The sequence below is a fragment of the Eucyclogobius newberryi genome, unplaced genomic scaffold (genome assembly GCF_026437365.1).
Source record: "Eucyclogobius newberryi isolate DKJ021-1_F unplaced genomic scaffold, fEucNew1.0.hap1 SCAF_14, whole genome shotgun sequence".
Classification (NCBI taxonomy): domain Eukaryota; kingdom Metazoa; phylum Chordata; class Actinopteri; order Gobiiformes; family Gobiidae; genus Eucyclogobius; species Eucyclogobius newberryi.
In genome coordinates this window covers 14,391,308-14,418,205 of record NW_027315768.1, presented here as the reverse complement: position 1 = coordinate 14,418,205, position 26,898 = coordinate 14,391,308, and the positions used below count along the sequence as shown (strand labels likewise).

General features: G+C 39.7%; 1 protein-coding gene across 4 annotated transcripts in view; it reads left to right on the top strand.

Moving 5' to 3' along the window:
* galnt13 (polypeptide N-acetylgalactosaminyltransferase 13) overlaps positions 1–26,898 on the top strand; it is a 77,510-nt gene that overhangs the window by 37,876 nt on the left and 12,736 nt on the right. For 2 of the 4 annotated variants that reach the window (XM_072444376.1, XM_072444375.1), the window contains exons 6-12: positions 2,267–2,437; positions 3,602–3,719; positions 3,819–3,999; positions 17,764–17,903; positions 21,365–21,463; positions 23,298–23,432; positions 24,366–24,395. In XM_072444376.1, the coding sequence (XP_072300477.1) occupies positions 2,267–2,437; positions 3,602–3,719; positions 3,819–3,999; positions 17,764–17,903; positions 21,365–21,463; positions 23,298–23,432; positions 24,366–24,395 (874 nt within the window). The remainder of the gene's footprint in view (positions 1–2,266; positions 2,438–3,601; positions 3,720–3,818; positions 4,000–17,763; positions 17,904–21,364; positions 21,464–23,297; positions 23,433–24,365; positions 24,396–26,898) is intronic. The other 2 variants (XM_072444378.1, XM_072444377.1) reach the window with 1 other exon arrangement.

Genomic DNA, 26,898 nt, shown 5'->3' with positions numbered 1-26,898 from the left:
TTACGATTTTCCATGGGTGTTGGCATTATGACCAAACAACACTTAGAATCCTTCATTTGCTTTCTTTCGCAGCTCGTCTACGTGATTTCAATTCCTCACTGGCACAATAAAATCAAACTATTTACAAATCTTGGCTACAAATAATATTCATCTTCCCGGTACCCACAGTTTGTCATCTAACCTGAAGTGCAATGAAACACGCACTAGATAAACACGTACAATGAGTAAATACATGTACAGTATGCAGTATGACTTGCTATGAGCTAGTACTATAATTAACATATTACTATTTTTGTAACATTTTATAACCAAAGTGCAATTTGAAAGTGCTTAAACAAAGTGCGACTGAGCACAGACTGAACTGAGATCTATCATTGTTGCTGATTAAGAGAATAATGTCTCTAATGCTCAAATGCTCACACTTTTCTTCTTCACACCTCCCATTGTTATTTTTGAGTGACAAGTGGAACTCTTAGAAGATGATGATAGCTTTAGGTACCGGTAAAGGCATTATAAAGTAATTAAGTGTAAAAAATAGTGATACAAATCTAAATTTAGATATACGATAGGCTCTAAAACCTGTGATAGGGACTTTGTGGCATATATCGCACCTCCTTATCCACCGGTCAGTAATGAGACACTGAGACACAATAGCAGTTCTTACAGTTTAAATGATGAACCACACACGTTATCACCTGCTTGTCTATATGGATATGTTATTGATTTTGATTGATTTGATTGACTTTCTTAAAGACAGATTGTCATTCTTCTTTAGAAATAAAGTGTTTTCCTCTTAATTGTAGAAAACAGTTAATCCAGGCGACATTTCTCTGGATTATTGGTTAAAACCTCTGAACTCAGTTTATCATTCAGCTCTAAGGTTCAGCTCTAAGGTTCAGCTCTGAGGTTCAGCTCTGAGGTTCAGCTCTAAGGTTCAGCTCTGAGGTTCAGCTCTGAGGTTCAGCTCTAAGGTTCAGCTCTAAGGTTCAGCTCTAAGGTTCAGCTCTAAGGTTCAGCTCTGAGGTTCAGCTCTAAGGTTCAGCTCTGAGGTTCAGCTCTGAGGTTCAGCTCTGAGGTTCAGCTCTAAGGTTCAGCTCTGAGGTTCAGCTCTGAGGTTCAGCTCTGAGGTTCAGCTCTGAGGTTCAGCTCTAAGGTTCAGCTCTGAGGTTCAGCTCTAAGGTTCAGCTCTGAGGTTCAGCTCTGAGGTTCAGCTCTGAGGTTCAGCTCTGAGGTTCAGCTCTGAGGTTCAGCTCTGAGGTTCAGCTCTAAGGTTCAGCTCTGAGGTTCAGCTCTGAGGTTCAGCTCTAAGGTTCAGCTCTGAGGTTCAGCTCTGAGGTTCAGCTCTGAGGTTCAGCTCTGAGGTTCAGCTCTGAGGTTCAGCTCTAAGGTTCAGCTCTGAGGTTCAGCTCTGAGGTTCAGCTCTAAGGTTCAGCTCTGAGGTTCAGCTCTGAGGTTCAGCTCTAAGGTTCAGCTCTAAGGTTCAGCTCTGAGGTTCAGCTCTAAGGTTCAGCTCTAAGGTTCATTACAGGAGAAGGAAACAGAACTTACCACTGTGTATTATACTTTAAAGTAGAATGACAATCACTGGATGCAAGAAGAGAACAGCTCTGCCTTGTGTTTGTGTATAAAACGCTCCTTGTGATTTTGCTTGATTATTTAACATATTTGCTTAAATATCAGATCTGGTATTCAGCGATTAAGCTCTCAGGACATTCTTGTTTTAGAGTCTCATCAATACGGACCTAGGGAAAAAGGCTCTCAGGAACTTTGCTCCTGGTTTATGGAAATGTATGAATAAATCTTGAATACATACAATAAATGGCATAGTGGCATACTGTAAGGAAACATTTCAGGCACGTAATGCTGCTATTTAGGCACAGAAGACAAGTTGAGTTGTCTTTTACGCAAAGGTGGTTCTTTATTTTGAAGCCACAAAACGTCAGAAGAACCGGCTCCAAACTGTGCACTTTGTAAATAATCATTTTAAAGTAACACTGCATCATGACACACAACGATAAAGCCATTACCGACGATCACGTTTAACAATCAATTTATCATGTCCCAAACAAAATCATGGAAAATTCCCATATCTGTCACACATAGCAGTAACATCACCATGGAGACAAGCAGGTGGTGGCTCTTAAAGCTTCACAGTTACGCCGCAGACTACACCTGTAAAATGTCAAAATGCAGTTGACCATGTTCTTATAAGATCTCTCTCACCATAATGAATGCGTCCTGACCCTCACTATTCTCTGTCGCTCAGGTTTGCCGTCGTGTGCCCCATCATCGACGTGATCAGTGACGAGACGTTCGAGTACATGGCCGGCTCCGACATGACGTACGGGGGCTTCAACTGGAAACTCAACTTCCGCTGGTACCCTGTTCCCCAGCGAGAGATGGACCGGCGCAAGGGCGACCGAACTCTGCCCGTCCGGTACGCAAAGACCATGTTTACTTCACACTGACGACAAAATAGCAGATGGTTACATATTAAGTGCAGTAGGTATACAGGGAAGTTCTTTAATATGGCACTTTTTCTAACTACTTGTCTTATACTCAATATGATCATTTGACCCAGGAAGTGGTGTCGTATTTGGTGTAGCTAACCGCGCATCACCATAATAGCGATATTTTATGTACTGGATGTCATGACTTTGCTGAGAAATGGAAGTAAAACGATGCAGTTTAAGGTTTTATGAGATTTATGAGAGGTGAGTAATAAAGTAGGCCTGATTATCATTGTCCTTTCCCGTGTTTGACGCTCTGCTTTATTGGCTGTTGGTGATGTTTTACGGTTACGATCTGACCGGGCAGCTTTGAGTCGCATTGACGCCGCCGCGCACATGAAGAGCGCAGCGGCTTCTAAATCTCTCACAAGGATTTTTAAAGTCAGGTCGTGTCTCCCAGAAGTCGGAGAAAAGGAAAAATCGGGGGGAGAAAATGATTTTGTAGTGTGTTCCAGGCTTTACAGTATTACAATGATCTTATAATAATGGCTTCATGAACATGGAAGTGTTACATTAACACACATTAACCGTACCGAATGTTGCACTTAACACTTGATAAACATGACTGACACTGTCTTTTTATTGTCAGAAAGAAAAGGTTAAACAAAGGTTGATCTCTTCCCATTTTGAGAAAGTATTTGTCTTTCTGGATGCTTACAGGGACGACAGCTCCCTCTGTTTTCCCGACTAAAGAGCAACTTTGATGTGTGGATCATAACACATCATTGTCTTGCCGCTAATTTGAATAACTTGTAACGAAAGAGAAGGAATGCTAATTTATCTAAGTCGTTTAAAAATAACAACTTGTCTGGTACTTTCGTTTTTGTCCAGCGAAAGACACCGTTGGCATAATTTGTCATCAGTATGCAAATCACTCCTAGCAACAAACAGTGGACTACATTTAGAGCAGATGGGGAACAAATTAAAAAGATGAAAGTAATTACTCCTCAAAGGCCGTATTTCCAAATGCCAAACAAATAGCTGTTTGGCTTTTGTATCAGATCCGTATCCCCGCTGTGTTTTAACTAATGTGACAATAAGCGCAGTTACGTGAAAATATTGTTGTTTAATGATTTGGATTGTACTTGCAGAACTCCCACCATGGCAGGAGGCTTGTTCTCTATAGACAAGTCCTACTTTGAGGATATCGGAAGCTATGATCCAGGAATGGACATCTGGGGAGGGGAGAACCTGGAGATGTCTTTCAGGGTAAGGAACTCATAATAATGATGAGCAACAGCAGCATTATTCCATCAAAATGTAAAAAAAAAACGGATGTGTTTCTGTCTGACTTTGCCTCGCCCACAGATATGGCAGTGCGGCGGCTCTCTGGAGATCGTCACCTGCTCTCATGTCGGACATGTTTTCCGTAAAGCCACTCCGTACAGTTTCCCCGGGGGCACGGGCCAAGTGATCAACAAGAACAACAGACGCCTGGCTGAGGTCTGGATGGATGAGTTCAAAGACTTCTTCTACATCATATCTCCAGGTACAAGGATCCATGAGCGAGTACAGTTACACACAGTATGTATGCAGGCATGTACTCCTCCACTCACCAACACCTCTGTGGAAGAAGCTACTCTGTCAATAACTACAAGGGCAAACGCAGACTTTTGGAGCTAGATCGTGTCAAATACAGATATGAAGACATGGAGTAGAATAAAGTGGTCCAACAGCCCAAAACTTATCAAAAGAATGCAAATGGCTACTGCGGGCTAAATACCTTTGCTACAGAACTACTTTTCTGGGGTCAATTGACAAGAAAAACAATAATAAAATAAATGAATAATAATAATAATAAGGCTGAGCAAAATAATATGTCTGTTTGCCGTAACCCGACCGACTCGGTATGAAACTAACCGACTGAAGAAAAAAAATATCAGCATTTTGTTGAAAAAACGTCAAAATCTTTTATTTTTCAATTATTTCGACCGACTCACCGACCGGTCTTTCCTAAACCGCCTGGTAAACCTATCTTTCATCCCAAAGGACTGATAACGCACTCGGTCCTCCACATGCGTCTGTAACAAAACAGAACGTGCAAAAGGGTCGTTATATTGGCCTTTACAAGTTAGTTTTCCTCTGTCGGCGCCACTGAAGTGACCATAGTACATGTCACGCTCAATCATTGTGTGACTTGATTTAAATTTGACTTACGCAATGCATTCTGGGATTGAAACACGCCCAACAGCGTCATCACAACAAATATGGCGGCGCCCGTGTCCCCCGCATGTTCCCTCCGCTCGCCTTCGCTACCAAAATAAAGGATAGCGGCGTACAAAAGGTCGATTGAAATATCTTAAAATCGTTAAAATCTCCCGATCTGGTTGATTGAGACGTTTTCCGTCATTGACTGTTGAAGCCTGACCCCTGGCGGTCACTCCGAGTCAAAAAGTAGCAACATTTTTGATCTTTTTTCCCCCCTTCAAAGTAAAAAAAAATAAGAATTTGCTTACCGTCCGACCCACTTGAAAATGTTGGCTCGGGTTACAGCAAACAGACAATTTATTTGGGGTAGCCTAATAATAATAACAATAATATATCTATCTATCTCTATTTATCTATTGATTTATTTATCTATCTAATTATCTATTCAAAAGAGTATGCAGTTTCAATGCTAGTTTTGGCATTGATTAGTATCTGATTTTTGATACTTTTCATCCTAGTAACCAATCATAGTTTTCCCATTAATATACTCTAATGTCATTCTGATTAGATAGTAATTAAATGACTATGGCTTTGGCTGCAGCTTGAATATTGTAAAAGCAAAAGTATTCAGACATGGCATCATTCTGTTCTGTTCTGTCCTTTGCCAAACGTTGAATCAGGTATCGTTTAGTCTCGCTTGTTCGCTGGAACAGGTTCAACAAACTTTTGCCACTACAATCTGGGTACGTGCCCTAGAGGCTGTTTGAAAGTTCAGAAACGTGTCGTCATGGATCATCTTCTGTTGATGGCACATGACAATGCCAAGGCAGAGGCTTTGGCAAACACAGATATTTGGGCCCTCCATCTGTCCTTTTACTATGTGATTACCCTTTAGAGAGCAGCAGTTTCCAGGAAAGCTCCTGTTAAGTGTTGGAGATGCCAGCCAGCCTATCCCGGATCATCCTTAATCCAAACATCTTCTGGCACCCAGTCCCTTCCCCTCGCATGCTCAAAGTGATGAAGGGCCACTGTTAAATGAAGCAAATATGATTCACATAAACATGATATATCGTCTATCAGAATCCTAAAAGGCCTTGTAATTTATAGTTATTTTAAAATGTGTGTCGCATTTAATAGAAATATATTAGGGTTCACAGGAGATAAGTATAAGATGAATAATACTTTCATTTGGCATTGATAAAGGAATTTATATTTATTATTTTAAGACTAAAACAATGCATTAATATTATGAATTACTTATTTCAGTGCCACGTTTGTTTTGTTCCCCTTTCTTTTTGGATGTGCTATGTGACACTTCTGGTGCACCTAAAAATGGAGAGCACATTGAACATCTTGCAGTTCAGTTATTGATCTGCCGTGTTGGGAAGTAACTAAATACATTTACAGGGAGGGAAGGAATCCATTTGTTTTAAATGAGAAGAACTGCACCTACTGTTGATCAACTAAACTGAACGTGAACTTAAGTTATATTGTACTAACACAGACACAAAGACATGCAGTGTATATACAGTACATTTGTATCCTGCTTCCGAAGAGTGCACACGCTTTTTTGCTCGCTCCGCTTGCTATCGCTGCTTTCCTTATTTATTTTGCTTTTTAATCAGTTTTTGTCTTCCAAACATTTTTGCTTTAGACTTTTTCAAGTAAACCAAGGATTTTAACCTGTTACCACCCACCTATTTTCGCCCTGTGCACAATGGTTGGACATACCCAAATGGCATTGCTTATTAAAAGAGGATCTTATGTTCCACATGCAAGTGTGATGCATCATTAGAAAGCTTAGGCCTTCTAGTTTCTGCAGATGTGCACATGAACACTGTCAGGGCTTCAGAACTTACACTACAGAGGCCCAAACATAAACAAAACATCCTTTTTTAGTCTCGCCTGAATATTGTCAATTTGTAATGGTCCTGAGCATGACATACTTCATTGTGTGCATATGCTGTTCACTGTACATGATGTTTATCTTGTTGACAACAACTGTGTAAAGTTTCAGATCTCTAGGAACAGGCATTTTGGTGCTGTTGACCTTTTTGTATCAAAAAGTATATTCGGAACAAGTGATCCAAATATGTGCCAACTGTGCCAAACTGTTTTATTACAATTTTAGCACCTCTATGATCATAAAACATACATTTTGATGTTTTGTAGGCCACTAATAGCAATTATAACCGCTAAAAAAAAAAATGTGAAAATGTGTAAATATGAGTTTACCCATGAATTTCCCATATAGAGGTTAAAAAAAAAAAAATTATAATATTTTTATTTTATTTTTGTATTGGTATAATAATACATATATCTAACAAAATGCACGTCCAAAAGGCTAATAAACTCAGGAAAACGTTATGCGCAAAATCCTGCCGAGAAATCTGGCTCTTTACAGCCTTCCCGGAGCCTTACGCACGTGAACAGGGAGAATTCTGTGTAAATAAACCCTTTGTCCCGCCTATCAGGAAAAAGGTCTCCTGATTGGCTAGAATAATATGTCACTCAAAGTCAGCAGAAGCTAAGGGCTAAAAACAAAGATGGATGCGCGCTTCGGAAGCGCCGAATTTTTTTCCTCCGGAGGCTGTAGCAAACAAACCCGGTGACAGAAAAAATCGTGGATGGTCTCATTCTGTAGGAAACAGTCTAAGGAAGAGATCGATGTCAAACACTTTCGTATAAGTCAAACAGGTCATTTGTTATGGACGGAGAAATGCGGCGGACAAGCGCATTCTCGTCTTTATTTACTTGACAATATCTCGAAATCGGATAACTTCAGGAAAAATACAAGTGGATATTGTTTTTCAATGATTCCTTACGGACAGACTGAGTACAAGGATGTACAGAATTAAAGCCGTTTCGTCCGTCATAAACAGCAAACAGGTAGGACATGCGTTTGTAAAAGTTGAGACTTTCTCACAAACTATTGGCAATTGCTTCTTGGGGCATATTATTTAATGTAAATCAATGACATATTCGTTTTGTTGAGAAAATAAGCTTTAAAATGATGTATGGCTTGCTGGTATTGACCACGGAAATAAAAGTGATGATGGAAGAGAATATTTGAGATATAGAAAATGTTCGCCGGCGGACAGGTGGGTGGTAACAGGTTAAGAACATTTTTCCAGTTTTAACGACATATCTGACGCCAGCGACATGTCCGGGAGAAGAAGTGAGAAAGACTGTGAACGCTGTCGGAAATATCAACAAGAAATTAATGAGCTGAAAACACGGATATTTGTTTTGGAATCTGAAAAAGTTCTTCACGATACCATTCCTGTGTCAACCGACGGTAAGAAGAGCACACTTTTTACAAGAAAAACTGCTACTTTCAACCTAAACCGCAGTGACTCTGTGTCGTTTCCAAAACTGTCTAAAAACCAGAAAGACCAGGCTGTTTCTTGGAACAAACTTGGAGCAAAGCCTAAACGATACAAAGATAACGTGAAGTCACCTAAAATACAGCTCACCAACAGATTTTTACCACTTTCAGAGATGGAATTAAATGAAAAAAGGAAAGATGACGTGGCCAAAATACAGCGAGGAGGATCTGTGCCAGGAGCCAAGGTCAAGATTGTTTTAGTTGGGGACGGCGCGATAAGTCACGTGACGCATGAAAAGATAAACACACATTCTTTTCCAAGCGCCACTGTTTCTGAGATAACGTCACTCCTTCCAAATATTATGGCTAAGCATGGAGGAGCTAAACAGCTGATTGTGCACGTGGGTGCAGTGGACATGCGGCTGGAACAGACTGAAGTTTTGAAAAAAGACTTCTTGAAGTTATTCGACGTGCTTGATGAAATGGAAATCAAAACTTTCATAAGTGGACCTCTTCCAAACATCGACAGGAGGATAAACAAGTTTAGCCGGCTTCTTCAGCTGAACACATGGCTGTCCAAAGAGTGTTCCCCGAGAGGACTACACTACATTGAGAACTTCTATCTATTCTGGAAACGAGAGGACCTGTTTAAGAGAAATGGCCCCCACCTATGCAGAGGTGGAGTGAGGGTGCTGACAGAGAACCTGCTCCACGCTCTGAGGCATTGGACTGGGCCTGGACAGGGTCCTGAGCAGATAGTTAGAGAAGAGAGGAATGAGAGAAGAATTCCTGCTCCCTCAGCCAGAGACCGAGCCAATGTTTCAACATCAAAAGCACCACAACCTCAGCCTCCACCAAAGGATTCATCAGCAGCAGCTCCACCACCACCAGCAAAGGATTCAGCTCCAGCTGCTCCACATTCACCTCCACCGCCTCCAGCAAAGGAACAATCTTCAAAGGCCTTGGACCCATCTGTGACAAGCCCAACAACATCCCTGTCATCGCCCCTGCCTTCACACCAGCCCTGGGTTCCCCCTGCAACATCTACTCCCACTAAAGATTCATCATTCTCCTTCTCATCTCCACTCTCACCCATGGGCCTTCCAAGCCATTTTGAAAGTCTGATCAAATCAGGCATTAAGATGGCTCCACTCACGCCCAATATAGCAAGGGCTATGCCGACTACACCAACAAAAGCCCCACCACCCATCCCCCCTCGCCTCTCACCTGGTCCCAAACTCTCCTTGGCTACAAAAGCCCCACCACCCATCCAACCTCGCCTTTTACCTGGTATCTCCCATAGCTAGGATGCACTGGGTCTCAGCGTTGCCGGGACTTATTGTCACATTAAAAATCAAACCAACTCGGGGCCCTATGTAAAAAGAGCCCCCCCTAGTGCTATTTCTGTAGTCACATCATCACACAGATGGAAAAACAAATTCGAGTCAGGACCAATCTGAGAAATGTGATTCATATTCCCTGTGAAAAGATAAAGCCCAGTCCCACTGAAACTAGTCTGAAACTTGCTGTGCTAAATGTCAGATCCTTATGTAACAAATCTCTCTTAATTAATAATTTTATTTCTTCTTATAATTTTGATTTTATGTTTTTAACTGAAACATGGCTTGACAAAAACACAGGAAATGTAGTTCTGATAGAATCTGCTCCACCCAACTTTAAGTTTGAATCTGAAACACGAGAAAACAAAAAAGGGGGTGGAGTCTGTGCTGTCTTTAGAGATGAAATAATTACCCGCAGGTTGTCTTTTGGGGTGTTTTCATCATTTGAGTATGTATCCTTTAAAATGGAGCTAAAACGGTCTCCATCCATTCTCTTCATTGTTTTATACAAGCCTCCCCAGCACTGCCAAAGTTTTATTGATGATTTTACTGAGATGCTTTCAGTCGTATGCACAGACTTTGATGGTTTGGTCATTACAGGTGATTTCAACGTGCATGTTGATAATATTTGTGACAGAAACGCTAAAGAGCTTGATGCTGTCCTTGAAACCTTCAGTCTTACTCAGCATGTGAGAGGCCCCACCCACAGCAAAGGACACACTCTAGATCTCATAATGTAAATATTTCAAATGTTAATGTGATCGATGTTGCTCTGTCTGATCATTTCTGTGTCTTCTTTGACCTGTCTGTTTCTCCCCAACCTCCGGTTGGTCCTGCAGTTGTTCAGAGGAGACACATAAGTGATGGCACAGGTGCACTGTTTATGGAAATGATAAACTTTGAAAATGTCTCATGTTCTAATGTAAATGATTTGTTGAACTCTGTTACATCTAGTGTTTTGAATGTTCTGGACACCATCGCCCCTATAAAGGCTAAAATGGTTAAAAATAAGCAGAAGGCGCCGTGGAGAAATGATGATTCGGTCAGGGCACAGAAAAGGGAGTGCCGCAGGGCCGAACGGAAATGGCGCAAGTCAAAGCTCCAGGTTCAAAAAGAGATTTACAAAGAAAAGCTGAACATGTACAACCTAATCTTATGTAGAACTAGGGAAAGATATTTTTCTGAAATAATTGGAAGCTGCAGTAACAACTCGCGTGTCCTGTTTGCCACAGTAAACAGATTAACAAACCCTCCAGCTCAGCTGCCGTTAGAACTCATTTCCACATCCAAGTGTAATGAGTTTGCATTATTCTTTAATGACAAAGTTCAGGGCATTAAAAATGCTATAAATCCCACAATGCAAAAAAATACCCTAAAACCACCAAGACACTTAGAGCTAACTCACTTTGCACCAGTAACTGACAAAACTGTCCATGAGATCATCACCAGTCTGAGTTCATCTACATGCTGCCTTGTTGTTACCCACCAGATTTCTAAAGTCTGTGCTGAACAGTTTGTTAGCACCATTCACTCACATAGTTAACATGTCGCTTCAATCTGGAACATTCCCAATGTCTTTGAAAACTGCGGTCATAAAGCCTCTCCTAAAGAAGAGCAGTCTTGATGCCGCAGTACTGAGTCATTACCGGCCCATCTCTAATCTGCCATTTTTGGGCAAAGTCCTTGAAAAGGTTGTTTACCAACAGCTCACAGATTTCCTCTTAATAAACAACTTATTTGATCTTTTTCAGTCAGGTTTTAGACCTCATCACAGCACTGAGACTGCTCTTGTCAAGGTGACAAATGACATCCGCCTGAACACTGACACGGGCAAAGCCTCAGTCTTAATTCTGTTAGATCTGAGTGCTGCTTTTGACACTGTCGATCATGGGATCCTCTTACAGAGACTAGAGGACTGGGTGGGCATCACTGGCACTGCCCTAAACTGGTTAAGGTCCTATCTGGAAGACAGGAAGTACTTTGTTGAAATTGGTAGCTGTGTCTCAGACCACATGACCCTGACCTGTGGAGTGCCCCAAGGGTCAGTCCTGGGTCCCCTTCTGTTCAACCTCTACATGCTGCCGTTAGGTCAGTTGATACGCAGTGAAAATGTGTCCTATCACAATTATGCAGACGACACTCAGATCTATGTTTCACTGTCGGCAGGTGACTATGGACCAGTGGATTCACTCTGTCACTGCATCCAACAGATCAGTTTGTGGATGCAAAACAACTTTCTCCAGCTGAACTCAGACAAGACTGAAATAATCGTTTTTGGCCCACAGAAACAAAGAGAAAGTGTTAGCGGTCACCTCCAGAGTCTCGCTCTAAAACCTACAAACCAAGTTAGAAATCTGGGGGTAATAATGGACTCAGACTTGAACTTTAATAGCCACGTCAAATCAATAACATCAGCAGCTTTTTACCATCTAAAAAACATTGCCAAAATCAAAAATATAGTGTCAAAACCAGATTTAGAGAGACTTATCCATGCGTTTGTCTCCAGTAGATTAGACTACTGTAACGGCCTGCTCACTGGCCTCTCCAAACGAGCTGTAAAACAGCTGCAGTACATCCAGAACGCTGCTGCTCGGGTCCTGACCAGAACCAGGAAGTATGATCACATTAGTCCTGTTCTCAGGTCTCTGCACTGGCTCCTGTGGCTCAGAGAATAGACTTTAAAGCAGCTCTGCTTGTGTACAAGTCTCTCCATGGCCTAGCACCAAAGTACATCTTGGATATGTTAGTGCCATATGAACCATCTCGGACTCTGAGGACCTCAGGGACCGGCCTCCTGCTGGTGCCCAGAGTCAGGACTAAACATGGGGAATCTGCGTTTCAGTTTTATGCAGCTAAAACCTGGAACATTCTTCCTGAAGATGTGAGACAGGCTTCTACTCTGACAATGTTCAAATCTAAGCTAAAAACAGTTTTGTTTAGCTGCGCATATGACTGAAAGGATTTTTTCTTTGCACTCTTCTCTTTTGTTTGTGATTTTATTAGTTTAGAAAATCAGTTGGATTGATAATTTTTAATTTAGTTAATTTTATTGTATTTCTGTTTCTGTAATTTCTTTGTGATTTGAATGCATTTTTCCTGCTGTGAAGCACTTTGAATTGCCTTGTGTATGAAATGTGCTCTACAAATAAACTTGCCTTGCCCTTGCCTTGCCTATATCCCAGAATGCTGAAGGGAGCTTCAGGCTAAATGCTAGCGCTTACTTTTTTACTTTTATTCGCTTACTTTTATGACAGATTTAAATTGTTTTTGCTACATAATCATCCAGGAAACGTCTTAAAAGAGAGAAAAGGCAGCGTTTCCCATTGAATCAACGTAATGTCTTCACCTTCGCCAGGCCACGCCCCCCACGATGACACATCACCCGCTTGAATCTATATTGTGAGACATTCTGCTCCACAACACTCCATTAATGCTGGTTTATTCTTAATTACATAAGCATTGGACATGACGTCGCCATTATTTATGTTTTGTTCTCCAATCAGAAAACAGAATGAGCCTCACGCGAGTCTCTCATTTGTGTTGCCAGTTCCTGCGACTAAATCCAATGTCAAACGTGACAAAGCCCGTCATTTGTCAGCGCTAGTGCAGCCGTGAAACGCTCGTGTGTGGTTCTTTCTGCAGGTTGTGATTGTAGAGCCTTTTTTCCCTGATTTGTATAATTAAGGCCAACCCCCAGCTTCAAGTTGTGTCTGCAAATATACACTGTTATTACAGCGTTATTGCGTGTCGGTCTGTGCACTGATTTGAGATGAAAGACGCTCCTCTCGGGAAACATCACAGAAAAGGAGCCGGAGAGACAAGAGCGCGTCTTCATCCAGAGCTTTCATCTGCCTCACTGTATATCCCTGATTCAAGATGACACCTGATTAACATTTAAGAGCATTCAGGAGGTTTGCGTTGCGGTTGTTTGATGGATGAAAATACAACGGTCTAAGTAGGATTAGACATTCAGCCGATCAAAAGAAAACAAAGATGTACCATAAATGAACAATGACGAGTGCTGATGAAGTTTTTTGCCTTTAATGTTATTTAGCTGCAAGTTGGTACTATTCTGATAGTAAACATCATTTGAAAAAGAAGTTGACTCATTCTTTTGGCACCGCTCTAGTGAAAATGTGCATGTTCGGTCTAAACCAGAAGTGCCGATTACATCAATTGCGATTCACCAGTCGATATCGGAGGCAGTGAGGGTCGATCCCAAAGCCCTGTCTGTTTTTATGAAGTGAACCGAACGCTATTGTCAGCGCGAGTACACTTTCCTTTTGGCTGCTTAGCCGTGAGTTTCAGAGGAAAGAGAGGGAGTCAGGGTGAGGAGCAGAAGGAGGAGACGGGTCGTGCCACAGTGTAATCTTTCTGCTTCATGAGTGACATAAGCAGCGTAGTTTGTTCATGACGCGAGCCAAAGGAACGTCTCAAGCCCCTCCCCTCAGCGTTACCATGGAGCTCATCGCATCATAATAACTGATATTATTTATAATGACATTATTAGGCCTATATTGTGTTACTATGTTCTATCAGTTGTAATAAAACCCCGTTAAACACTGACAATAAAAATATTTCTAAATTATGATTTAAATGTATAGTTTTATCTAGGGATGCGTACCGCTACGACGGACCGGATCTGGACTTGTAAAAACGTTTCGGTTCAGGTCCAAAAAAAACGAAACCCCAGTGATTCGGTTCTGGACTCATTATAAATCTACCACTCACATTCTATATCCTTTTCGTTCTAGAATCAAGACCATCGTAAACCTTCCATAGATCGCGAAATTCGCGCTAGAAAAGACGTAAACACTGACATCGCTGTCAATGGCCCGGAGCATCAGCGACGCACGCGTCTTCCACGCACCAGAAGTTGAAGCCGGCGCAATGAGTTTAAAGACGCGAGAGACCGAACCTTCGGGAAGATCTCTGACTTTATTTGAAGCGTTTGAAGCCGCCGCCTGCGTCGCTGCTTGTGCCGCTCCGTGAGTTAGTTTAAGACGCTTGTTAAAGGAGCGGGTTGCGCTTTTGTTTGGGTGTAAACATTGTAACTTCTCGCTCAGGTCAGTAATGCTGGTTTAGTGCTCACAAGTTGTCACTTTATTTCTTGAACAGAGTTGGTTACTGTTGGCCGTAACCATGGTGATGGAACAGGAACATCAGAAACTACCTCGTCTCCTGAGCCGCTCTTAGCTCCGCCCCAGAGACCACACGCACGCGCACTAGAGACTAGGGTCGCTACAATATGAATGAAATAACTGTTATGTTGTGGTGTGATGTAGCATTTATTTAGGTGGGTTAATGTGCAATATACATATTTATACATCTAAGTAAATACTAAGTCAAAGTAATATTGTTTAATTGCTGGATTCATTAAGTGGAGCTTATATTTTGTAATAGTATTTGTATTCTACAGTTGTTAAATATGGTCTTGTGTTTAATGCTGTTAATATGATGTATTGTGTGTAGTGTAAAATATTTTCATATTCTATTTGTGATACTGCCAAGTTGATTGATTTATAGTGGTTCTAGTTGACTTTTGTGCTAGTTTTTGAAGGTTTTTACCTGACTTTGATGCCAATGCATCTGCAAAATTAAAGTGGAAATGTATCTAAAGGCATTAAACTTCGGGTGTGGGGAACAGCCCAGTCAAACCAGTAATACACTTGATAAACATAGTATCAGCTGAAACAGCTGCCCCAATACCAATACTCACATGCTCTTGTTCAGAAGTTGTTCCTCTAGTAAAAGAGTAAAACACATGAATGTGTGTTAGCTAGCTTGTAGCTTGTGATTTGTAAGTTGTAACTTATGTTAATAAACAGTGAAAAAAACAGATAAATTGAGTTTATTTCAGTCTGCAGTTAAGTCTTGTGTTTGATAGTCGTCCTTGTTCATGTGTCTTCAACTTAATTGAGCCAAGTAGCTTGTGTTATGCTGTTATAACATTATGCAAAAATGCCATGAGTTCAGCCGGACTCATTAGGTCCGGACTTGAACCTGAACCTCTGGATTCGAATCCGGACTTGAACCTGAACGTGGGTTTAGGTATGCATCCCTAGTTTTATCTTCTGGCTTTGCTTGTAAGTCTAAAAAAGTGTGGGAACCCCTGGTCTAAACGTTTCTGGTGCTTTTATTGCCAAAGAAATAATACACTGAAATAAAATGCATTTTTACTGTATTACCTGAGCGGGTTCTCCTCTACATAGAACTGACCTGTAACTAGTGGTGTAACCTGGTGAAGTTAATACTATTCTGGGAACAGTCTAGACAAATATGGCCCCTATAGTGTAATACTGAGCTGGAGACATGTCTGAAATCTATGGTAGAAGCTGCTGTTCAACTCAGATTGTTGATTTGTTGATCTGGTCTGAGCTTCATATCTCTATAATTACTGGGATCTATCCACATGAAACAAAAATATGACAAGTTTGTGGAGCCAATCCCAAACAACAATAAGTTTCAACATTTGTAGATTTCTGTTGAATCTCCCACATAGTTATCAAGATCCTTGTCCACCATCATTCTAGAACGTGAATGGACTTATTAGAAATGTGTCCACTGCTTTTGAGCCATGCTGGAGGATTTTTCCTGTACTGTGCACATTTTAGGCTTGACTTGACATAATTAAGGCTTGAATTGGCCGACTGTGATAGATTAGTAGGAATATAGATGGACGACCAAATACATGAAGACAGCATTATTGATTTTAGCGCCGTCATCCATATATTTCCTCTTTACTTGTGCTTTAAAGCAGCGTGACGATGATAAATGGCCCTCCCGTGATGTAAACGTGTAGTAGAGAGTTAAAGATGCTCTCTGGGGAGGAACCATCTGCCAAATGCCTTTGTAAGGGTGCGTGCCCGGTGCCTCATCCTCCTCGTCTTCATCAGCCTGATAAATCATACACACTGTACACTTTTGGATTGCAACAGACTGCATCACTCCCTTGTTGAATTTGTGAGGAGACTTAGCCTCAGCAGAGCCCCAGGTGAGTAAACAAAGCACTGTGTTAAAACTCAGCTCATCTGCAGGAAAAGGAGGTTAAAAAGAATAGTACAATACGAAGCAGGAATTGTAATCTTGTTTTGAGTAGTTTGGACTTGTTTAGGTGGATTTCGGTTAAGAAGACTTGACAACGGAGCAGAGTTTGTACAAAAAGTCGTTCAAAGTGCTTTACAGAAGAAGAAGAAGGTAGAAGTATATGGGGATGTCACAGTCACAAAAAAGTATTACATTGAATTATCGTTCCATAAATAAAAGATGAAACTATATTTTTGGGATGCAGTATTTATCACGTGTGCATTTTCTTTGTATTTGTATGGATATTTTGAGAGCCAAGATGAAACTGATTTTTACGAATAAATCAGGTTTTTCATCTAAAACACAGAAATTCCCTTGTCATTTTGGTGTAATTCTTTCTTTGTCACAAACTTATTCTCTCAAATAACAGAATATACAAACTTGTGAGGCTAGAATTATAACACACATTTTCCAATGAATTAATCTGGCGTTTTTTCCCCCAGTTAATTTATAAATGAGCATAAATGAGCCCGAGTATGAAACATTGACAAAACTTGACACAGATAAAGCTGCGGTGTGAGGACATTTTGATTAAACTTGAAGATGAAATTGTTTTTCCACTATAACTTGTTGGTGTTTCCTGAGTCATAAAAGTGTAATTCTTGCTTCGTCATAAACCTCTTCTCTGAGCACATGAATGTTTGTACTCCAGATACAGATGAGTCAAATACTAAATCAGTTGACAATTGAGTACCGTAGTTGTTAGATTACAGTTTATTGTGACATTTTTCTGTCACAAATCTGCAACGTATCACACTTTAATTAATATGCAATAGAAGATGATGAATCATAATTAACAACGAATAATCTTGACATCTCTAAAGTTTTATTAAATGAAAAAGAGTAGACGCTTTTCTCACCTTTCCAGGAAGACTGTTTTTAGTACTTTGAATAGTTTTTAGTAGCTTAAAATTGAAACACTGATTCCCCATGTTAAGTCCTGAATTTGGGTAAAGTAAATAAATAAATAAATATATGCTTATCAAAACTCCTCAAATCAAAAGTGAAGAATATTTACACTGCTTTTCCATCAGGTTCACTAGTAAAATTGTTATTTGGCACATTTCTATCCCAGATTCCTTTCTCAATTGCCATTTCATTGTGACTGGACTGAGCAAGTGCAACACAATGACATGGACGATATGTTGGGATTTGAACTGGCAACTCTCTGGTTCATTGGCCTATGCTTACCCACTACAACACTGCTATCCCTTTTCAAATCAAGATCAATTCTTTGCTTTTTCCCCTTTTCCCTGCTTTGCTTAAACCTTCATACTTCTCATTTTTCATCATTTTTAAACGCACAGGTTCTTCATTTCGTCGCTCTAAACGATCCAAACCTGTTTTCCAGGCGTGATGCGAGTGGACTACGGCGACGTGTCTTCCCGCAAAGCTCTCCGCGACGCCTTGAAGTGCAAACCGTTCTCCTGGTATCTGGAAAACATCTATCCGGACTCGCAGATACCCAGACGATACTACTCCCTGGGTGAAGTACGGCCTGCTTTATATTCTCTGATTTGCTGTTACGTATTACTCTCTCTGTCCTTGCTCTTGGGCAAAGTGGCTACATGAATTGGAAAGTAGAACCAGGCATCAATCTGTATTCTCAGGCATGAGGTTGATACAATATCTATAAAAAGCTATGGCTATTTATTCAATTAGACATTTAACAAGCAAACATCCAAAATATTGCTTTAATACAGTTATAGATTTGCAGTGTCAAAGTCAATTACATCTAAGGCATTTCCTCTTAATTAAAATCATTTGGGACGATTGACTAGCTTAAATTAAATCACAGAATTACAGACATATTGAAATAAATGATTGCCGTCTCATAGCATCCATTAGCCTCGCGTTCAAAAACTGTGATTATGAACAGAAATGGTTTAGAATTACAATGCGTGTCGTCACATTTCTACGAGCTCAATGCGGGAATGAAGAAAAATACTGGAAATGTTCAGAATTTCTTGTGAAAACGACTCGGAGGAGACGAGTAAACAGCATCTTCTTGGAAAAGGTCAGTCCAAAAAACAGCGTCTTACTTTCTCCTTCGGTCCATGTAAGTCAGGGCTGTTATTTTAAACTTATGCAGAGCAGAGGGCCACAGACAACCCGACAATGAAGTGACCCATGAGCCTCCACACCTTTAAGAAGACTTTTTGTTGTTTGGGCCATCTAAGCAAGTCTGAGGGCCACATTTGGTCCCCGGGCCACAGTTTGGACACCCCTGATCTAAGTCCTTCATCATCCTGATAAAAATCTACCGGTCTACGTGGTCCTCTGAATATAAAGAACTGTGGTATTACCTATTGCCTCTATGATTTATTGTATTTCTTTATTTGGCAGTCAGACATAGTTACAGTGCTGTCCCTGGTTGGGCTTTACAATGCTATTATAATACAAAATACACCAAAACACTTTTCCATTATGAGATTCATTCTATTCTATTTATGTGCTTTATTACTGTGTCTGAGTTCTTTTTCACAAACAAAGACTTGTGGATTGTTCCCTTGTTACCAAATGTTCATATGCTTATACATGTGTCTGTAAGCATACATTTTAACAACCTTTTTCATCTCTATATGACGTGTACAATGGACAGAATTTGTGCTTGGATTTTCAAGATAATATTTCATAATTGGAGCACAGTGCAATGAAGTGGTTCGCATTTTATCACAAAAACAAAACAAAAACCTTATATCACCTAAATTATTGCAAATTACCATCACAAAAAAAAAAAAATTGCCATATTAAGGTTAATCGTGGGAAAATATTACGTGTCGGGTTGTTCAGTTCATACATTATAAGGATATCATATAAAGGATATAAAGGACATGCAATATTTCCATTTTGACATCTTGGTACAATAATGAATAAATACAAAACAAATAAATACAAAATAAATAAATAAAATACAATAAATTTGTTCATAAATCAAGCTGACACTATGGTCTGTGGTGGGAAATCGCATGTAATTACTCTTTCCAACTCTATTCCACCTTGAAGTGAAAAGTGCTCAGCTTTGGCCAGGGTTCCACTTCGGTCTCCGTGCCTTTAAGGATGATTCAGCGTTGAGTGTATTTCTTCAAAGTAGTTCACGTTGCCCTCATTACTCTGCGCTCACACTCTGTCTCTCCCGTGCTCTGCTGGTGCCTGGCGCCCGGACGATGGATCGGGCCCGTTTAAGCGCAGTGTCACTGGAGAGAGCGGTGGAAATGAGCTTGTAATCCTCCTGCTCCAGCCTCTGACTGCTCTGGAGAGGAGGACTGCAGTACCAGCCCCTAAAACCAGACGTCCTCCCACTGAGTCTCATCCTCTCGAGCAGCTGGAGCCATTAGACTTTATGTAGACTAATTATAAAGCGTGGCGTGTTGGGGGATATGTTACAGCGAGTATATAAGCGTCCAAGTCCGCTTCAGCTTTTTGGGATTGTAAACTATTGGCACTTTCTGCTCCTTGTTGCGTGTACGTGGCAGAACTGTGTGCTTTTATACTGAATTCCTTTTGGATTGTGGTTAGGGTTAAAGGACATTTCATCGTTTTCATAAAACGTGTCATCTCGGTTTGATTCTTCTTGATGTAGTGGAGTTGGAATAGTTTTCAATTTTAGAAGTGAAATTGGACAGTGTTTGAATAAAAAATATACCTTGAAGTAAAGGTGGGGAATATATCGAAATGTAGATAATGCGAATGTTGCTATGCAGAGTTTTACTTAGTATACTGTATTGTAGTGAAAAATGCTACAAATTGGGCTGATTACAAACAAAAAGTAAACAAATGTACGATATAAACTTTCATTTACGGATATAAGGTGATATTTCTGCACTTTTGTGGTACATTTTGCAGGTATTTAACATTTGTCCGACAATTAAACCTCAACTTATATGTTTAAAGACATGTTTTAACACATTTCTGCTGGATTGACTTCATCATAATATCATGTGCAATATTTTCTTCTCTAATTTGTGACGATAAATTAAAATGTATTTATATTTTTATTCCAATGTCATGATTTCACATTATGATAAGATAAGATAAGATATGTTGATTTAGTATTTTAAGTATTCAGAATGCAGGACTCTGATTTGACCAAGTAACAGAATTTTAGCTCACATACTTTTATTCTGTAACTAAATACATTATTATACAAGTATTATTCCTAACACTAGCTACAGAATTATCTGCATGAAGATGTATTTTGTAATGAATTCTGTTAAATTAGAGAACTATATTCATATTATGTTGCATTACAGCGTAAACACAGGATTAAGAACAACTGAATGTTTGTTGCTGCATTTATTTATCACTAATTATAGCAGGAAACATCGCTCTCACCAAAAGAGTGTCCTTTTCTACTTTTCTCACTAATACTAATCAAATATTGTAATGTGTAACTGTTTTCTGAATACATCAAATGAATGAGTAACTGTACTGGAATACTGTGTTTTCTGAATACGTATTTTGAGTTCATGTTTAGTTACTTCCCAAACTGCTCATGGGTACAAAAGACTAATACAAATACATCATTCAATTCAAATGAACTTGTTTGAAATGTGACATATACACTTTTAATGAAGATATTGTAATTTGTAACCATATCTGCACTTTTTCTAGTTTGTAGTCAGCAGTGTGCGTGGTAATATTACAGAGTTTGAACCACTGACTCTCTGGTTAGTGAGCAAAAACTGAACCCACTGTGCCACGGATTCACATTTCCTTTCAATTATTATTATTTATTTTTCATTTATTATCTTTTTTTGTGTAGTTATCCGGCTCAAAGTCTTCATTTGACAGTTGTAGCATTTTATCTTCTTGACTTTCATATCCACATGTTTTAATACGTCACTTACAATGTTGTTTTTTGTGTTGTACTTTATACGCTCCGTGTTTTAGATCACGACTGTTTGACACACGTACGACAGACGCTCAGCTGTGCCTTTGTGTGTGCGCAGATCAGAAATGTGGAGACCAACCAGTGCGTGGACAACATGGGGAGGAAGGAGAACGAGAAGGTGGGCTTCTTCAACTGCCACGGCATGGGGGGCAATCAGGTGAGTCACAGGAGCAGACGGGACGATTGTCTGCACCTGCACTCAGAGCTGCTGCTGGCAATCAGAAACGTCCTATTAGCAGCGACGGGCCAAGAGTTATTTATAATATCGAGGGATGGAACGGTTCTCGAGGTAGAATGGAACGGTCGGACGCTGTTGGTTCAATCCGACGTGTGTGTTGGGTTCGATCTGTGCGCGATTTTGTCATTTTAGTGCGAGGAATGTGTTAAGCTGCCGTGCTTTCACAGACAGAGGAGGTAAACTGCAGCTTTATTCTAACAGAAGTGGGTTTTATCTTTCTGTCTCTCTTTATTTTATGTAAATCGACCCAGGAATTACTTAAATATGAATGTTTAATTGTGTTAAGACCAGTTTGGCTTTATGTGTCAGTAATTAAAGGTGCTCATTAATCACACGCGCTGAGACTCATGGAAATAAAATATCATCTTTTTTTTTAGATATTATCTTCCAAGACAGTTTTACTTGGTAGTAAACATGGTAGTAGTTGGTAGTAACATGGAGAGAAGTAGAGCGGAGTGTGTTTTATCAGTGGCAGAGGAGGAGCTGCTGCAGGGCCAGAGAACGATCAGGACGAGCACATTCAGGCAAACTAATCATTTCAATAAATAGAATATAAAATATGAGAAACATGTGATTAAAAGTTCAGAGCTACAGTCTAATCATTAACTCAAATAAACATCAAACTCCTGACTTGATTGTCATTTATTGAAAAGAGCAGTTTTAGTTCGCAAATTAACATCCAAAATAGCACGTTTTTGTACTATTGAGGTCCAACAAAATAAAAAATTGCAGTCGTGACCATGTATCAAGACAAAAATCGACTTGTGACAAAATAATATCGTATAAAGTTGTTTTCAATTTTAACTTAAAGAAATCTCAAAAAGCTACATAAATGAATTAAAAATAGAAATGGAACAAATCTATTTCATAGTCTTTAAAACAAGGGAGTAATATTTCTGCACTTTTTTTGTACAAAAGTTTTCTTGTATTTGTCTGATACAACTAAAACTTTTAAAGATATGTTTAAGCACATGTCTGTTCGATTGTCGTTATTGATATACTCCTAGTTACAAATGTGAAATCATACATGGCTTTAGTGCTCTTATTGCATCACATGAAGTACATTTGTGTATTTTATTTGTAACATCTTCTGAGAACGTTGTAATATAAATATGTGTATTATTAATCGACCGAGCTAATGCAAAATCACATTCCATTTGTCATATTCTTCAGCTAAATTCAGTTTAATCATGTTCAATGTTCAGTGCAAATGTATAAAGCCACTTGTCAGTCCAACACATAATTATATTTTCCTTTTTTCCTTAGACAAATAAAGAAAACACATATTCCTCCTTCCATATGAGGTTTTGATTCATGAATTTAATTAAATCATAATCTCAGGTGGTAGACAAGGGTCTGTGTACATAACTCTAAGGGAAATGTACTGTTTATGAACAAAATATCCTAAATGGAAACACTCAAAGTTTCTCCTTCTCCTCAAACGTGTCGTCTTAATCTCGTCTCTTAAAGTCCCTTTAAATCAACAACAATCAAGTTTTTACCGTTGAAAAATGACACAACTTTCCTTGGCTAATATGAAAAAACAATAGTTTAATTTATGTATTTTTGTGGTGATAGATAAAACATTTCACTTTTCTTGTTTCATGTTGTAATTACAGCGATTTGAACCATAAAACCAGGTCAACACATCTTAATTCTCACAGTTAAACAGTCAAATTCAACTGGAGACTCTTTATGCTTGTGAGTTGTCTGAGCGTTGTGTAGCTGAGGCGCTTGTGTGTTGTGTGCGCAGGTTTTCTCGTACACGGCCGATAAAGAGATCCGCACAGACGACCTCTGCCTGGACGTGTCGCGCCTCAACGGCCCCGTGGTCATGCTCAAGTGCCACCACATGAAGGGCAATCAGATGTTCGAGTACGACGCCGAGGTACGCACAGCCAACACTCACGTACTTCTCACAACAAATACTACTTTCTACCGTTCTATTTTTGCGTACAATGGATAGTATTGAATTTAGTCAGAAATGAGCTAATTTTGTACATAAAAGTGTGGATAATATACAGTTTTTTTGCATAATATTTAAACTTAAGAATATATTGTTATGATTTTAATGTAAATACACTAAAATTTGGAAAAATACATGATTGAAATGAACATGTTTGCTGATAGTGGCTGTGTTTACATGCACACAAATCTGAATTGTGGAGTTTATGAAAGATTATGAAATGTCATGTAAACAGTTAAATTCGCTGTCACTAATCACGGTCAGCTCACACTATGCAGGTTTTAACAAAATTATGCAAAGACAGAAATCAAAGACATTGAAAGTTCGAGTATATTAAAAGTGATTGTGTTTTTCTGTCTTCAAAATACAACCGATCGGACATTTGTTCACGATCATATTTCTCTTGTGCATGTAAACAAACCCAAAAATCTGATCTAATGGGTTTTCTGATTATTCTAGTTATTTATTTTTTACTGGCCATGTAAATGTACCCACTGTTTAAATCATCTTGTATGGAAAAAAAGAAAGAATAATACAGTCACTTTTAATCACATTAAATTCAATAAAAATGGCATCAAGCAAGTGCTTTTCATACAAAACATGAAGCCAAAAGTGCTCAACCATTACAAATCTTTCCCTCCACCCACAACCACCTTTCACTTCAGTACCTATTAGTTATTCACTTATTTTCATTACATCACAATGTCCCTGTCATGATGATCTGATAATGCTGTATTGATCTGATTAGATAATGAAAGTGATGCTTGTTCAGACACGGCCACTAGATGGAGCTGTTTGTCAGTGTTTCCCTCGTCCACACATGAGCTGTGTCTGTCCTGTTCTTTCTCACTGTAGTATGTTGGCAAATGGGAGTATGACTTTCAGGTAAGCCGTCCAGACTTGTGCCTGTGAAACACCGTGGAAAAGCATCCCAGTATTTTGAACCCTGCCCCGGGATAGTCTTTGTGTGTGTGTGTAAGTGTGTGTGTGTGTGTGTGTGTGTAAGTGTGTGTGTGTGTGTGTGTGTGTGTAAGTGTGTGTGTGTGTAAGTGTGTGTGTGTGTGTGTGTGTGTGTGTGTGTGTGTGTGTGTGTGTGTGTGTGTGTGTGTAAGTGTGTGTGTGTGTGTGTGTGTGTGTGTAAGTGTGTGTGTGTGTGTGTGTGTAAGTGTGTGTGTGTGTGTGTGTGTGTGTGTGTAAGTGTGTGTGTGTGTGTAAGTGTGTAAGTGTGTGTGTGTGTGTGTGTAAGTGTGTGTGTGTGTGTAAGTGTGTAAGTGTGTGTGTGTGTGTGTATGTGTGTGTGTGTGTGTGTATTTGTGTGTGTATTTGTGTAAGTGTGTGTGTAGGCGTGTGTGATGTGTCAGTGGTCAGTAGAGGTTGGATAATTAAAATGTAGACACAAAAACCCCATTAGTCAGGCCATGAGAATATGAACTTCAGTGATTTTCATCCTAATGTGAACTAATCTCGTCAGTACAAGTCGTTTTGGGCCAGACAGACGCTTGACTTTTGCACTTTTCATGCGTTAGGTTAGTCCAAATGTCAACTAAATGTCCCTGAAGTTAAAATAAGGGTCAGTGATGATACTTTAAAATTACAACTTTGGCTTCAGAATTTGATCAGTTAATTTAGCTCTTCCTACTTTTTAATTATCCATCATATTAACAGAAAATAGTACTTGTCGATTTACAATAATTGTTAGACATTAGATTGTGACATTTAAAGTTGCTATGTAACTTTTCTGATGGAGGGTTTACCACTTGCTTGTCTCCATGGGATGTTAATGCTTTGCCTGGAATGTTGCGTAGTATGGCATTAAACTACCTTGCCGTCATTCACTTGTAGGTGTTTTTATGGTTAAAATGAAAGAAAACTTGTGATGTCATCTGCTTGTCTCTGTGGAGATGGATTAGTTTAATGCAATACTGTAAAATAATCCAGTCAAAGCATTAACATTTCCATGGAGACAAGCAGAAAATGTGCATTGAACACCTTTAACTATATCATTTCTACTTCAATTATTATTACGCATAAAACTGTGTGTTTAAATATTTGCTTGGATCCAAAGTACAGTGAGAATTAAAGATCAAATTGCATATTTGGCTTAAAAGACGATGCCAAGTTTAGAGAAGCCCCAGCGGTGCAGCACGGCACATATAGCTCAAAAAGCCTTTTAACGCCAACAAAGTATTAATATTTCAATGACAAGGTGAGAAGAGTCGAGCGTGATTGAGATGTCCTATCTGTGACATGTTGCCGTGACGATGAGAGAAAGCCCACAAGCTCCCGCGTCGTTTTAAACAACCCCTCGGAGAAATCCATTCATTACACTTTGTTCTCCGGGTGCATTCTTAATATGAACGCATGAATTATGCATGCTCAAAGACTAGTCCCACTTGTAAACAGCGCTGGGGTATGTGGTCCAAGTTATTTTTAGCCCCATCAGTGACAGACAGGAGCCGGCTCTACTGTAGCTAGATTTGATTCATTCGGTCATTATTCCCGCATTTTGACCCGCCCGGTCCTTTTAGACTGTGAGCGACAGCCTTTTATTAAGGTTCAGTGTCTTTGTGCTGGTTCAGCTGCCGACCCAAGTGTGTCCAGACTGTGCTCACATCAAAAAGCTTGCACTGTGCATTTGAGTGACAGAGCTCTCTTCCGCTGTTACATACATTTATGGATGACTACGTAATTAAAAGGGCTCGTTTCTGCCAGTTTTTCTGGATCTTTAACATTCCTCGCTGAGAGCTCGTGACTTCTGAAAGTCAGAACTCCAGCTCAAGTGTGTTTTCCCAGCCCTGGGCAATGCTTTTTGCAGCCAGCTCACCAGTTCAGCTGGGTGCAACTGGCTTTCAAGTTGGGCAGCAAAGCAATATTTTTCATTATTGGTTGAATAAAAAGACTTTGAGCTTTATTCAGTCCCACAGTTTTTGTTTTTTTGCATGAACTCTTTCAAGATGAGCTCCCAGATGATGGTCAGGATTCTTTTTGACAAAATCCTTCTTATACCAATTATATCTTCAATAATAGCAGCTTCCCCCAACAAGACAAATAACCACTATTGTCTCACCTTTTATCTTTCAGTGTTACTTCCCCTTGAACTCGACACTATAATTAGTTTGGTTTAGTCTTTATTTGAAGGGACAACGTACACTGAGACATTAAGCTGGTAAAAAACAAACATGTTCCTCACCAGATTGTAGTTAAGTAGCTCATTTCCATCTGCGGTCCCTGATTAGCTACTAATGTGGTGTTTCCACAAGCCCCTCTGATCATTTATTCAAAAAGTCATTTTTATTTTCCGACCAGAGTTAACTTGTTTTTCATACCTGACAGTTTGGAATGCTCGGCCAAACAAAAACAAAATGGAACCGGCGCAGAAATGTAATGT